Below are 15,433 nucleotides of genomic sequence, written 5' to 3'. Positions count from 1 at the left end.
CCCCCGTTTCAGGAAAGAGTCTAGAACTTGAAAGATTCTTTAAAACCTTTCCAAAATGTACAGAATTAATCCCAACTACCTTGAAAGTCAACCACAAAGCCCACTTTTGACTTTGATGGAGCCAGAGATTTACCACCATTTTTCAAGCCTAGTTCTTAAAAAACTTCCAAAGACTATTATAATATGAAGCTATGTAGCCTAGAGGGGGAAACTAAGATGCTGTCAGAGTGGCTAAAATTCAGCTCTGAAACCAGTACTATGATTTTTTACACCAAAATTATTTCACAATCACCAAATCAATCCAAGATAAGGGCTGTATGCAGCTCCTCTTTGGGTCAGCTCAATATTATTTCCTTGCTGCTGTTAATGTTATGATACCCAATTATTTGCACAGAAGTAGGTTCTAGTAACCAGAACATCAAAGTCCCAGGTCTTGTGCAAAAATATAACACTAATCATTCCCTTGAACACTTCATCTATTTTTTGAAAGGCCAGTCTTTATCTTCTGATTTCTTTTCTTTTTTTTTTTTTTTTGTTTATATTTAGGACCTCTAAACAGAACTTGGGAAAGCATATTAAAAGCACCATGTCTTGATCTGCCTTTTCCCCTACAGATCTTACGTAAGAAATGAGTGATTACAAATCTGTTTCAGGTGTTCTAGCCATGTCAGATTATGATGATGTTTCCTGGCTTCAGCATCTCTGCTACATGAATCATCTGTTGCTAACTGAAGCATAGTCTTGAGGAACTGTTTCTGCTGGGTTTTCATGTGGTTTATGTTTCATTAATGTCAAGTTGATCATACTTTTATGTTGTAAATATAATCTGGAGAAGACAGTCTGACACTCAGGACTAAGTCAAGAGATAAAAGAATCTCAGACACTGGCACAACACTCCTGCTAGAGTTAACCTGGTCATTAGCTGGGATGGCAGCAGCTGAGGAAGCCAGAGTTCACTGAGTGCATCTGTAATTGGGCACATGGATTATCCTTAGATGGCATTAAAAAAATGACCAGTCATGTTTTAACAAAAACCAGGATTTGCACTTACCTGGAAGCCTGCAACAGGCACAAGTATCAGCTAGCCTGGAGGAGAGCCACCACCGTCACTGAGCCCCTGGAGTTCAGCATTGGGTTCTCCTCCCCAATACGCCACTCTGGGGGCTCCTTGCAGTTCTGGATCTCTGTCCCTCCTCCTGGGAGGAGACAGAGAGCCAGAACTAGCCCCAGCCCTGCCCACATGGCTGGGCTTTATCTGAAATAAGAGAAAATAAACAAAATGAGATCAACACCTAAACAAAGTTCAGACTCTGAAATCCCCATAACAAAACACAGCACAATACTGGCTCTATTCAGTTTTTAAAAACCCTGTAAGAATAAATTTGAGCTACTTTGTTTACTGCTTGATCATATTTCCTTCATTTGGAAGTGGAGTTCCCCTATAATAAACAGGCAGTAAATTTTTTTGTTGTTGTATGTAAACAGCTGAAAAGTAAGTGTTCAGAATAACTGGATTTTCTTTTAATGCTGCTGATCAGTCTACATTGCTCCTTCCTCTTTGTAATTTCTTCTTGACTGTTTGCAACACTTCAGTGAATTTAAAGTGGCCTCATTCCTTGTGTTTTGAAATCTGTTGTGCTGAGACAGTAGACACCAGTAAGAATCTAGACCAGTTCACTCCAGATTCCAGAGTAATTCCACTGACTTAAAAGTACTTGCAGGAACAGTGTGTTTTGGGACACTGCAAGTATTAGAGAATCTGGCAGAAATTTAAAAAAAAACAATTTAAAGATTCTTATAAGTCAGTCTGTAGTATTTGGATCCCATTGAGAAAAAAAATTCTTAAGAACACAGGCACTAGAACAACAAATTTTGCAAAAACAGGAAATGAAAAGTTTCAGCATTCCTCAGATCTTAAAAACACACTTAGTATAGTTAATGTTTATAAAAATCAAAGCATGTGAGAAATTCTCTAATTACCTTTTCCTCTTATTCCATTAACATAATTTTGGATTAGTATGTTTCAGAAAACAGTAAGAACTACATAAAGTTATAAAACTGCTCCCGAACACATCCCACATTGTGGAATGGTATAATTTCACAACTCACATCAAGGTCTGACAGTAAACACAGAATGTTTTGGAAACACCAAGTTCTTATAAGTAACACACATTTCAAAGATTTTGTTATATTCTTTAAAAAAAAAAAAAAAAAAACAACACCCAAAACCCAACACTTTAATAATTGATCTTTTGAAACAAAAGCCAGCTACTGCAAAGTCAACATAATTTATGAAATCCATCTCTTCCCTAATGCTTTCCTGCAGTTCTACCAAAAGCATTTTAGGTACAGGACTTTGAAAAGTAATTGTGCTCCAACAGATATCAACACAGCCAGTTTCTTACTTTTTTTTCACACGTCTGGAAAGCTGCCCACCTTTATATTCATTATAAACACATGAAATTCCTACATCTTGAGATGCTTCTGTGCCTTTATAGCCTTCTGCCCCACTGGCATACCGCACCCAGCAACAGTTGTCTCACCCTGCGAACTAGATGAGAGCTGTGTTCTGAATTGTACTTCCCTTCACATTTCAACTTTCTAGTTGGTTTCCAACGGAAATTTAGAGTCAGGCGTTTCAGCCAAAGAAACAAGCAGACACTCTGCCAGATCTTAAGTTACGAAGCTCTTTCATAGCAAAACCAGCAGACTTACTCTTTCCTCCCCGCCCTCCTTAGCAGCTCTGCTTAACTCCGCTGCAGAAGAAAACAACACAGGGAACAGGGCTGTGGTATTTATATGGCTCTTGTTTATCTCACTTTGAAGATACGGTTCAAAGTTCAGGGAGCTTATTCTGAACGACCTTGCAAGCAAAGCAAACCCCTTTTGCAAAATTAGTCAAAATATTTCTCTGTTAAAGCAATTCTCAGTGGAAACCATTTTCTGTGCAGAGTGGCAGGGTGTTTTTAATATAATGACTTTGAATATCTGGTTATGCAGTTTGTCAGTCACCCCAGTCAGCTGGAGGTAGTGGTACAGTCAGAGGAGGGGGGTGGGCCGAAGACTCATTCTTTTCTGAACACAGTGGTAACCACAGTGAGAGGGGGAAGGTACTTCTCTATTTATAAAAATGCTGAGCTAGTAGGTTTTTTTTCTCTCATATGCTTTATCTGATACTTGCCTTAGAGAACGACGTACCCTCCCTGAGGACACATGCAGTACAGAGCTCCTTTTGCCCAGCGGCTCTTAATTAAATCACTGGGCTTTAAAGCTCTCTCTAGAACCTGCCAGTTTATCAACTTCTCTTGAAGGTTAGAGCCTAGATCTTCAGCCATTTAATCAGTGTAGCTACATGAAAGTCATGAAACTCTACCAACTGGCAACAGCCACTTAACTCTCTGTATTAGTCTGTCAAGTTTTTTTAACATCAACTGAGGTGTCTGCAGACATTCAGTTTAAACTTACTCTCTCCTCAGTAAGAATTGTTTACACACAGCATGTTTTATTTTGACAGAAGTTTGCTTGATTTTGTTTTCCTTCAATGTGCATGTTATATGTATTTATGGAGAAATAAATGCTTAAAAGCTTGGTGTGTCCTCAGAGTTTAAGGTGGTGAGATTTATATGGCCTAGCTTTATTGCCTGAGACTCTGTCTTCAGCACAGATGAGCTTTATGCTTCTGGTTGGGTGTGAGAATTGGAACTGCTCACCTTGGGGTTTATTCTGTATAAGTCCTGTGCTCAAGTCAATGGACAAAGATCCAAAGTTTTATTGGGTAGTCTTGAAGGACACAATGCAGAAAACAGACATCAGACTGGGACTGAATTTTCTTTTTTTTAAACGTGGAATGTGCTCACATTCCTTATGTTATTAGGGAAACACATCTTTGTATTATTTGCTGGACTGGGACCAAGCCCTCATAACTGTGATGATGTCCTTTACTATTCCAAAATGATAGATTATCTGCTGGGCCTCCTGCCTCAGGATAGGTTCTTGTTTTTCAGTGCTAATAAAGCCTTCCAAGGTTGGCTAGAAGTAAGCATTTGATATGTATCATCTCTGTCAATTCCTAAATGAGCACGAAAGCAGACAAAAAGAAATGAAGCAGGTATAGATCTATTAATATGGAGCTCATAAAATGCAGCTCAGTACTCATTGACAGTTGGTCTCTTGCCGATTATTACAACACAGGCAGAGATATTATCAAATAAAGAGCAATACTTCATTCCCATTTCTTTTTCAGCTTTGTAGAGAGGGATGTGCACAAGGCTTGATTAACAAGTGCTGAGACTATAAACTATATGTAATACCACTGAGTGATGCTGAGACTAGTGTCTGACAAGGACTGATGAATAAAGGGTCCAGAGTAAACTGAGCTGAAGCAGCTGACTTCTCATAAAACAGTTCTCTCACTATGGAAAGCACACAGAGGATGGAAATACACAGTGGTCACTACTGAAAAGTCAGTATTTTCTCCCATATAGTACACAGAGACACCTGTAGACCCTCAGTTCCCTTACAGAGAGATAAGAAGCAGATGTTACTAGCAATTACCATTGTGCCAATAAATACTACTTATTGTATTATTCATTATTATATTACTTTATTAAAACCTTTATAATATTAAGAAGAGCTTAACCCCATTCATAGCATTTTGCTTTTTAAAATTCACCTTACCTGAGACCATTGTTCTGTCTCAAGTTTTATTGAGGAAAAAAGGTCTTCTGTCTTAAAGCAAGTAGTAGGGAATATTCTACTGTTGTTCATGGGTTTAGATAGTTCTAATTGAGTTGGTTTAGAAAGGTATAAAACCCTAAATATGTTTAAACTTCAGTCTGAAGCATTACCCTTTCTGAGTGGAAAAAAAAAACCAACCAACACTTCCACTTTTTTTTTACACAGTATAATAAAGATGTTAGTAAATGTTAAATTTACACTCTAAGAGTCTGACCATTCAATTTCTTATATTAATCCCCCTTGAATTTGTAGGCTTCTGTAGTCCTTTGTCCATAGCTTCTAAAGAAATAATTGTCTTAAATCTTAATTTTGCTTTCCACTGCAAGTTATTTTCTTAGTTGTTGAGTATGTTCCAATCTCACGGCAGGAGGCAGTTATGAACTCTAATTTGGACAAGTCTTCAGTTTCAAGCAGTAATTTTTATAATTATCATCCTGTTCCTACTCACTTTCTTTCTTATTTGGGAGCAATAATGGTCGTGGTAGAAATAACACACCCCTTCCCTTCTCATTGAACATAAACTATCCCCTTTTTTGACAAGTTTCAAACTTTTCAGAGCATCACAGCACAGAAATCCCAGTGTCTTTGGAAATTATCTGATGTTTGTTATTTCTGTTATCTAGATTGGTAATGTGTACAATTCTTTAAAAAAAATCTCAAATGGACGTTGAATTATGACACTGTCAGTAATTAGATTCTCGTAAAGTCTGCTGCAGTGCTTTGTAGTATGTGCAAATAATGAGAGGATAAAGACAGAACATGGATCCAGCATGAATTCTTTCATGAGACCTTAGGACTTCAGTGTCTGTTTCGCTTTTGTGACTGAAGGATGTCACAAAGAGGGAATTCAGAGTCCATTGGCAGATCGTAAGACTGTACCAATTCTTCTCATATCTTCTCATTTTATAACTGTGTCAACACAGTGGAGTTACTCATACTTTATAGTGGAATAAATTGCAACAAAAACAGGCTGTTGAGGTTTACTTAATGCTTATGTAAACAAATTTTCATTTGTTTATGAAGCCTTCAAGTCTTGGTTAAATGCTGTAAATAAGTGTAATTTAAGTGAAGGCTAAGAAGATATATTGAAATAAATACAGTAAGATAATTAGAATCACAAGTTCATTAGTTAAAGTAACTCCAGAAAGTATAGTGGTTTAATATTCATCTCATGCTCCTCTCATGTGAGATCCAGAGCAACATAACTAAATGCATACTTCTCAGAATTCAAAGGAAGCAACAAAAGCTGACATCCTCTGATATAGGCTTGGAGATTGTGTGAGTGAATGAAAGAATAGCTGATACTTGCAACTGTCTACTTAAAAACAAAATGGATTTAAAGGAGGTCTGATCTAGTAGATAAATGTTTTGTTTTTCTGTTTGGAAATCCCATTATGATAATGAAGCATCTTTCTCTACTTGAACCTATCTGTAGCACACTTTAATGAGTAAAGAAAACATTTTTTTATCAATCAGACATGTCCTAAATCATAATCATTTCACAGATTACAAATGCAAACTGGCCATAGTTGCTGAATACCTACATGCATTCTGCACTGCATATTGTCTCTCTACTTTCTGCATTTATCCTGCAATAACTCTATCAGTCTGCAAATTCCCCATGTCACCTCTGTAGGCCTAAAATCAGTGATCCTCTTATATTTGAAGGAAGGACATATTACCTGGTGATACCCCAGAGATGGTTCAGAAGATCATAGCTCTATGACAACTTCTGTATTTTTGTATTTTTCAGTATATTTAGTAATACTTAGCAGTCCTGTGATCTACTGAAGAAAACGGAAAACTTCTTCAGTTTGGTGTGTCTCTGCTTAGGGTGCTGGTGTTGGGGATAATAAATCAGGAAGAAGCAAATGTAATCATGCACTGCCCAAAGCAGGGTATCTGTACAGGTCTATAAGGATCTCATATCCCACACAATGATCAGTGATCCCTCCTTCTACAGGAATGATGCTTTTGCACCGGGCAAGCTTTAGGCTTTCCAGTACAGTGCTCTCAGCCAATGCATAACTAAAGAGATGAAGGATCTGGGCTGAGGAATACAAAGCTAAACAAAATCCTTGATTTTTCTGTATACAGTTCTCTTTAACAGATGAGGTGTTCAGGAGGGTGTAACTGTAATCATAATTTCAGAATGATCATCAGCAAAACATATAATTCCTGTTAAAGTCTTTATACTCAATAAGTCTCTTTAGGAGATGTGGAGAAAAATGATTTGTCAGCTAAATCCACAGCAGTTCATTCCAGGGGACTTTAAAGGCTTCTCACCAGAAATAAATGTACAAGCAAGTTCTTGTTAATGATTTATAACAGGTCATCCAAGCATAGTTCACTGCACTGAACCCTAGCCAGGAATGGAATTTACAACAGCACAGTACATGGGATTCAGTGACAATATACGGTGAACCTTACACAAAGTTCAAGTCTGTTCTTTGCTTACCTGTTGTAAAATACATGGAAACTGAAGGGAAAACTGGGTCTAGCTAATGAGTAAGATGGATTTGTATGGAAAAATTCTATTTCAAGAACTGCTGAATTGTGATTAAAAAATGGATGACACATTTTTGGTTAAATTTGTTTGTAGCTCTATATTGCTTTATTTTCCTGCTAGTGCAGCAGTGGTTGCAAACATCATGGTCTGCAATAGATGTTAGGAGAGCTTAGGGACAGATTCATATAGCTGAGTGCAAGATGGAGATTGCTTTACATGAAATGACAAACTAAAATACTTACAGCTTCGAATAAGGTTTGATTATTGGTGTTATTTCTCTTCAGATAGCTAGTCCTGAATGTGAAAAAAAATCCTGTGTGCCTTTCTTAGGGCAAGAGTATGTGAATGTGCCAACAGCACCAGTAATGAAGGTGTAACCGGCTAAATCAACCACTTTTTACTGTTCTGTCCATCTTTGAAATTCAAAAGCACCTGCACTTCAGCATCAAAGCACTCTAAGTAGCAAAAAGTTTGTGAACTGCTGAAGCAATTTGCAGATGAAATACAGAAGTAGATTGGTGTAAGTGACAGTTTTCACTTAATAAAATGTACTTTGCTGCTGGAGCACACAGGAAGCAGAGACTGATAACCATCTACTCCCACCATGAGTAAAAACATTTACCACAAAAAAAGGGTCTCCTAGTGCCATAATGAACTCCAAACATAAGTACCTCAAGTGGTCTCTGTAGGTGAAGAAATACTATAAAGCAATATTGACCTTCTGAGGACTGGCAGAAGAACTGTTTTTTAAATGTGTTCTGTATAAAAGCAGAGGGAGAGCTGTGCCGATACATATGCTTGCAACAACCAAATCCTGAACAGAACTCCTTCTGTTTTTTGAATACTGATGGAAGTCTGGAAGAGTCAGATCTTCATCTGATTTGTATCTGGAAACATCATTTGATACACAAGGAGGACTTATAGCAGCTATCTTACAGTAACACCTTTCCTGTTGTTGTCAGTGCCGTTATTTAAAGTCAGCAATAGTGACTAGCATTCAGCCCCTGACGCCTAGATTTGATTTCTGTTAACAAAGCTATACTGGCTTACAAGTTGTGCCTTCAGCAGACAGTACTTTGTCAAACATTCAGCTGCTGCAGTACCAGTTACTGATATATAACTACTTGGTATCTGTAACCCACTCTCAGAATGTAATGGGTATGCTTATAATCAACTGGATAACTGCACACCTTCTGGAAGTGCTAAATGTTTGATTGATTAGACTAGAATAGCTTTAATACTAAAGTATATAATGTAGCTGTCATAAATGGATACTAAGTGATGGGGGGAAAAAAAAGAAAAACTATTACTAGCTTCAGATTTCCAAGTGTTTCCTATTCTCCTGAAGAGTTCACATTTTCCGAACATTATAAATATTAACTAACATACATTTTTGTGTGTGTTTTGGATGAAATATGTATAATGAAATGGATGAAATGGATGTGATTTGTGTGTGTTTTGGATGAAATATGCTTGTGATATTACAGTCCTGTATTTTATTTTCCACAGACGCAGTTATTGAAGGTAACAATGAAGGCAAAGTAAAATTCTGAATACAGAATATTATGTCTGTATTACATAGACAGTGTGTCAATAAAGATTGGAGACCATTATATCTGACAAACATATTAGCCCTACCTTGACACTGGCAGTCTTCCTATTTTTTTATACAGCTTTCTCTCCTAGGTTTTGGCTGGTTGAGAGAAAAGTCAAAACCAAAGCAGTAGAACTGTAATAGCATTCCAGAATAAAAGGTGCAGAAAGCAGCACCAGTGTTTTGAAAGAAGAAGTGAGAAGATATGACACCTTTGGAAGTCACCTGCACAAGCTATCACACTGCTCCACATCATTGCAGATAGCAAAGACATGAAAAAATCTGCTCTGCAAAATTCAAGCAGCCAGTATTGATTGCTTCTATGAAAGTGCCATTACTTCATATGTTCACATGTGTTTGGATGGAGCTCTTGGCTTCTCTGAGAATTCATGCTGTAGAGGCTTCATATCAGTTCTCTAATTACAGGCTATAACAGCAATACCCACTTTTGAGTTTCCTCATACAGTTCCAAAAGCAGTGGCTCAACTTGTGGAAGTTGAGAAGTGAGTGAGTCCTAGTTGGCAGAAGTAGCCATCACACTAGGCCTCAAGTCAATAGAGGTTTGTATGGCTTCTCATTTGTAAGGACTCTTGTAGAACTAAAGGAGAGATGAGTCCCAGGTTGTCATTTTACTTTGATAAGTCCTCATTCTAGCTGACATCTATTTTCATTTTTTAATGGCTGTCTCTTTGCAGGGAGACGTGTTAAAAATATTACTCATGTATGCCTTGTATTATTTATTAGTTATTATTTACATATCAGGCATATAACAGTCTAAGGAACTGGATTTAAGGAGGTGGTAATAGCCCCAGTGGATCCCAGAGTCAGTGTCTCATGATGGAACAGCTGAGCAGCTCCCACACCTGTCTGTGACCATCAGCATTTTATCCAGCCCTCTAAACTGCAAGCTGAATTCCTCTGAAATTTTTCTTGTCAGCAAAAAAAGAAAAAAGCAGAAAAACAAAGTAGGGATATGTGCTGATCCTGCATCACGATCATTGCCAGATTTCCTGTCAGAGCTCAAGAAGAGGAAACAAAATGTGAAGTGAAAAAAACTTGAAGCACTTAAAAAGTCATGGCAGTAAAGCTGCAGAACTTTCTCTCCAACACAGCCAGGAGGCATTCAGGAGAGACAGACCAGAAAACTAAATGCATAAGTGATCCCATGACTGCAATAGCAGTAATAATTAACAATAAATGCTTTTTAATTATATTCCCCTTTTTGCAAAGACTTCATAATGTCTTGCTTGTAAATGTTTTAAGTTAGTAATAAAATTTCTGTTGATTCTTTAACACAGACACGTGACCAAGGTTAAGTTACAAAATACGTAATTAAAGGATCATCCGGGATTTCAGATATCCAGTTGTCCTCAAGCCAAATGTAGGACTTCATTCTCCCCTGTTCAGGCAAATCATTGTGCAGTCAGCAGCTTAGGCACTGTTTGAAGCTTACAGTGTGGATGGATCGCACATGAGGTTGGTCTTAAAGACAGAACTGACAGAGGCCAGGTGCTCTTTCAGTAGCACATGTGCTTTGATAGCCGCTCCATCAGTGTGTCTGCAAAGTGAATACTTAAACTGCTGTTATAGTCAGCACAGTTAGAGTCAATGTGCCACACAGCACACATGGTCTTGCACAGATGGAAGATGCACTTGAAGGATGGAAGGCTCTACCAGGAAGAAAAAAAATCTTCCCCTAGATACTGGGAAGGATTATTGCTAGGTTGCCCAACTTTCCAACTTTTTATTGCTCTTAATATTATCTTAATTGCTTGGGGAATGTTTCCAAGATTGTCTACACATTCTGAAGTAAACTTTCAGCTACAGTGAACATTTTATGAACCTATCAGTCAGACATAATTTCTCCTAGCAGTAATATGGTCCATAGGTCTACAGTTTTCTAGGAAGATTACATGGCCTGAAAGGAGGAGTAATCTAAAATTATCTGTTAATGTTTCTTCATGTATAATACATGGAACTTCAGCACTGATAGTTGGCTGGGTCAAAACCTTTTCTGCCAGTTTAGCTTTAATACTTTCCAGACTCTGTAAATTTTCAGAGAGCTAGAAAAATCACCACATTTCAAGTATAGATGCACTATGTTCACTGCTGCTTATCAGTAAAACATAAAACAAGAGCTTTTTTTCAAATCAGGTACAGAAGATTTGCTTGTGAAAATCTGGGTTACCTCTGAAGAGGTAGTCTCTGCATATACAAAATCTTTATGAACAATGTTTATGTATGTTATTTCTATTCATGATGCACAATACATACCCATATAAAAAAAATAAATTGTATGGTATATATGTATTTTAACAATTAACATGGGTAACTTTTTAACACAGGTTTTCCTTAAGAGGTTTCCCAAACAAGTACTGACCTAGCCAAGGCCTAATGAATTTATACTGTGAGCTGGACTAGACAATCTTTGAAGGACCCTTTCATCCCAATCCATTCTATGATTCTATAATTCTATTATTCTGGCATATAAGGAAAAAATAGCAAAGTACTTAAGATGTACTGTTATTTAAGAACTGAGCCGCTATGCAATACTTCTAGGCATGCTTCTCATAATTCTGCAGAATCCATATCCCTATGGTTTATGAAACTGATAGACACTAAATTCTTAGACTTGCTGCTTCTTCCAGATATTTAAAATAATCTAGAAGAAAATATTTGGATAAGAATGCTAGAATTCAACCACCCTCTCTTGCAGTGTTCACTAGACACTGATGTCCCTGATTTCACTAGTCAGCTGACCTTCATGGGGTCACAAAAACACCAAACTTGCACGAAGTAGATAAGATTTGGTGTGGAGCTTGTAGGGCAGCAGATAATACTGAGTAGATATAAACACACATCCTGTCCTAGCTGTGTATTTCCTCTGAAAATATAAAGATAACAAAGGAACAAGCTGACATCTTTGTGTCACAGAGGTAATGTTTAAGGATTCCTAACATCAATTCATGTTGTTAGTTTTCAAGCACTGCATTTTACAGTTTCCACTACCATTCCGACTTCAATTAACTCCTTGTGTCTTCCTTTCCCTCTTGACATAGTAGAGATCAGGAGGATTAACAGAACAGGTCTCTGTCCAAGCCACAACCTATATTTATCTTCCTTTATCACTTTATAAACAGTCACTGATATTGTTTCACAGGCATACCTATCAAAGGGACTCTACAGAAATGTTTTTCTCTTGCGTAATAGGACACATCTGGCTTGCTCTAGGCATGACAGTAAAGCCCTTTCATGCACAGAACAAGTCATTGTGCAATGGAGACATGCCCAGTCATCTGATAGAAGGTTTCTTGCAAATGATTGATATCACTACAGGAATAAGCATTTGATTTCATAAGACTTGTTTAATAGAAGAAACCAGAGAAGGCCACATTGTAGCTATCTGAATTCTGCACCTCCTTGGGTGAGTCATTTGGTTCTTACGTGGGACAACATGGTGGGAGACCTGGGTGTGTAACGAGTGCACTAAAGCAGCTTTCAAAACTATTTGGAGAGCCAGTCAGAACTCGCCAGCAAGTTGGGTGTAGGTCACAGGCTGCTGGGTGGATAACCTTGGACTATATAAACTAATGGTCCCTTTTGGCCTTCATTTATAATCTGAATTAATTACTTTTGGAAAATAGTTCTCTACTCAATCCTGCACCTAAGGTTGCCTTCTGACTTCTTAGTTTTATATCTCCAGTTTCTAAATTCCTTCATTTTTCAGACAAGAGGGGGTTTCTTTAATAAAGAAGGGAAAAGTATAAATCACACTTTTCTATGATTAGTTTAGTGTTCACTTTTGTCTTGTTTGCTACTTCACAGCTCTCCCTGGGAGGGGCTACAAACACAACACTCAGTCTGGCTGGATGTTCTCTGCCTTCTTCAACATTACCATGAGAAACCCAGAGCTGGAAGGGACACCTATGTTTTGGTATTATTCCCAAACTCAGCCAAATGTTATGTCCAGAAGGCTTATCACGTTATCTTAATGAATACAGATTTCTTCAAAGTGTCATTGAGATGATTCTGGAAAAGGGAAAAAAACATTGGGAATGTTTAGCCATACAAATGGCTAATAGGGGTTGAACTAGAGATACTGATGCACGTAATTTGGATGTTTGCTTAACATTTTTTCCTCATGTAAATAAAATGGACTATAAACCAGGTTTGGTTTTGAGACTGATAACTACATTACATTGTTTTGTAACATAACTCTGAGAAATCCTAGAGGTAGTGCTGGGAAACCACACCCATCTCTAAGAGAGGAAAAGGAGAACCTGAAAAGTTATAGCTCAGTCAATAAATCTAATCTTATATTTGAAAAGCTATTGGGACATATTATGAACCATTCATTTAAAAGCTTCCATCTAACCTGCCTACAATTAGAAGAGTGAAGACGTAGGAAACAAGCAAAGAAACAAACACGATGGAAAATGCCATGGAAAACAGAAAATGGTCAGAAAAAAAACCATAAACTAATGAAAAATAGGCAAACCACCAACCTTGTCTGGATAGGTAGAAGGTGCTAGAATGGAAATTTTTAATTCTTGTGTTGTACTTTGGTCCTATAGCTATAACTTTAGCAATATTTCAATTTAAATTACAAGCTATTGGAGGTACAGTCCTGAAGTGCTAAGGCTTGGACAATAGGCCCAAGCCAGAGTTGACCTATAGATGAATCCTGTATACTTTATAACCGATAACCATTGTGCTAGTAGGTATTGTACTAGATTATAATAAACCACCTATTCTGATGTGAAAGGTAGAAGTGTTGAAGCCTGAGCAACAGGCCCTGAACCGAAACTGTTAACTCGGTACATAATCATTAATGAAATATGCATGGAGGATGTAGCTGTCTTGAATGTATCCTTCCCTTCCTTTGTATGTGAATAAAATAACAGAGTCATGGAGGCTGGTGTCTGTCCCCGAGACCTGATGTGAGACCTTGCGCATAATCCCATCAGAAAAGCAGAGAAACTCCCTGAGCTTCTCCCTTGAGCCCTGGCCAGGTATTTCCGCGTAAAACAAAGGTGCCAGCTCGTCTGGCTTGCTAATTTTTGGGTATATAAGGCTGGGCCTGCTCACAGCAACTCTGGGTGGACGCACCGCGTAGGATTTCCCCCTTGCCGGGACAGGCTCTCCAAACCCTCGCTGTAACCGGGGCTGCCCAGCCACTGCGAAGCTGGATGGTGGTAAAGTGTGAAAGTGGATCTTTCTTAATAACTATTCTCTTTCTCAGGTAGTAATGATTTGATGCATTACCCTGTATTTTCCGATTTTTTTAAGTGCACTATTCTGTCTTTTCTAACCGTATGTTTTCTGTATTATTCTGTAATATTATTTAGTTATTTCTAGTAAAATACGCCTATTCTTTTCACTCTGGTGTCTGAGTTTAATTTATATCCCTAATCAGCAAAACAAGTTCTTCAACTGAAAATTAGACCTACAATGGTTTAATGCAAGCCTTTGTATTTTTTAAACTCAGGAGGCATCAACGTTCTTAATCTACTGTACCAGAAAACAAGAATGGGTGTGGCAGACAACTCCTGGATCGACCATTGTCTGAGCAGATCTACTAACAAGAACAATGGTATCATCACAATAGCAAGGCCATTAAGCAATAAATGTAGGGGACATAAATTTGACTTCACACTTTTTTATAGTTACAAACCATCACTACTGATGAAGCTTTCTTGTGTTCCTGTATTATAAAACACTGTGCAGAATCTTAGGAGTTTATGTATTAAAGAGTATATAAAAATTAATTTGAACTTGACTGAGTATCTGTATTTTGGCTGATGTAGGATTTCTATGCTGAACGGCTGCTTTAACTTCATAGGCATTTACCCTTTTAGTGGGTAACGAACGCAGCAAAAGTAATCATGTACATTGGGCACCAGGGAAAAGTGATGGAGTTCATAAACAAGTTCGCTCACATAAATTACATGGGCAAGCTTATAAGAACACACAGCCATTACATGCAGCAGTTTTTCTGCTGTCATGGTTGACACTGAAGCTGTCAAAGGGACGATTATTGTGTCTGTTTTGACAGATTATTTGGATTTACTGGATGTATTGATTGGATTTATTTGAATGAGTTGTTTTCTTCCAAGCCTGGCTGACTAGGGATGCCCCTGAAGACTCTGGCCTAGAAGAGAAACACACGTTTCACGTTGCCAGCGGCCAGACAGGATGGCTTGAGGGGCTGGTGACAGCCAGTGCCGCTCGTTATTTTCCCCTCAGGCGCTCAGTCAAATAGCACAACGGCTCTGCTGGAGCTCCGTGAACGCTCCTCGGCCGTTTTCTTCTTTAGTTTGGCAGAGCCGGGCGCCACGAAAGGGACCGGCAGCCGTGCAGGGCGGTATTTCAGTGCAGCGCTTGACACCAGTTCATGATACTCGAGCACTAATCTAAATTATAAAAGAAAAACACCGTCGTGCGCCCCACACTACAGAACGCAGCCGCTCGCTCCAAATACAGCAACACGGCGGCGAAGCCCGTCTCGGAGAGGAGAGACGCGCGTTTCCCTCCGGCAAGCGGGACGCACCACGCGTGCCTAGCGTGGCCGCGCAGCCCGGGCGGGCGAACAG

General features: G+C 38.4%; 1 protein-coding gene across 1 annotated transcript in view; it reads right to left on the bottom strand.

Annotated features, from left to right (window-relative positions):
* SELENOP (selenoprotein P) overlaps positions 1 to 2,957 on the bottom strand; it is an 8,326-nt gene extending 5,369 nt beyond the window's left edge. Inside the window, exons 1-2 of the mRNA XM_026865893.1 lie at positions 2,716 to 2,957; positions 1,052 to 1,255 (exon numbers count right to left, since the gene is read on the bottom strand). Coding sequence (XP_026721694.1) covers positions 1,052 to 1,242 — 191 coding nt within the window. The 5' untranslated portion in view covers positions 1,243 to 1,255; positions 2,716 to 2,957. The remainder of the gene's footprint in view (positions 1 to 1,051; positions 1,256 to 2,715) is intronic.
* Positions 2,958 to 15,433: the final 12,476 nt, after the last annotated feature.

Source organism: Athene cunicularia (assembly GCF_003259725.1).
Source record: "Athene cunicularia isolate RWA chromosome Z unlocalized genomic scaffold, athCun1 chrZ_part1, whole genome shotgun sequence".
Taxonomy (NCBI): domain Eukaryota; kingdom Metazoa; phylum Chordata; class Aves; order Strigiformes; family Strigidae; genus Athene; species Athene cunicularia.
This window is presented reverse-complemented; position numbering and strand designations above follow the sequence as displayed.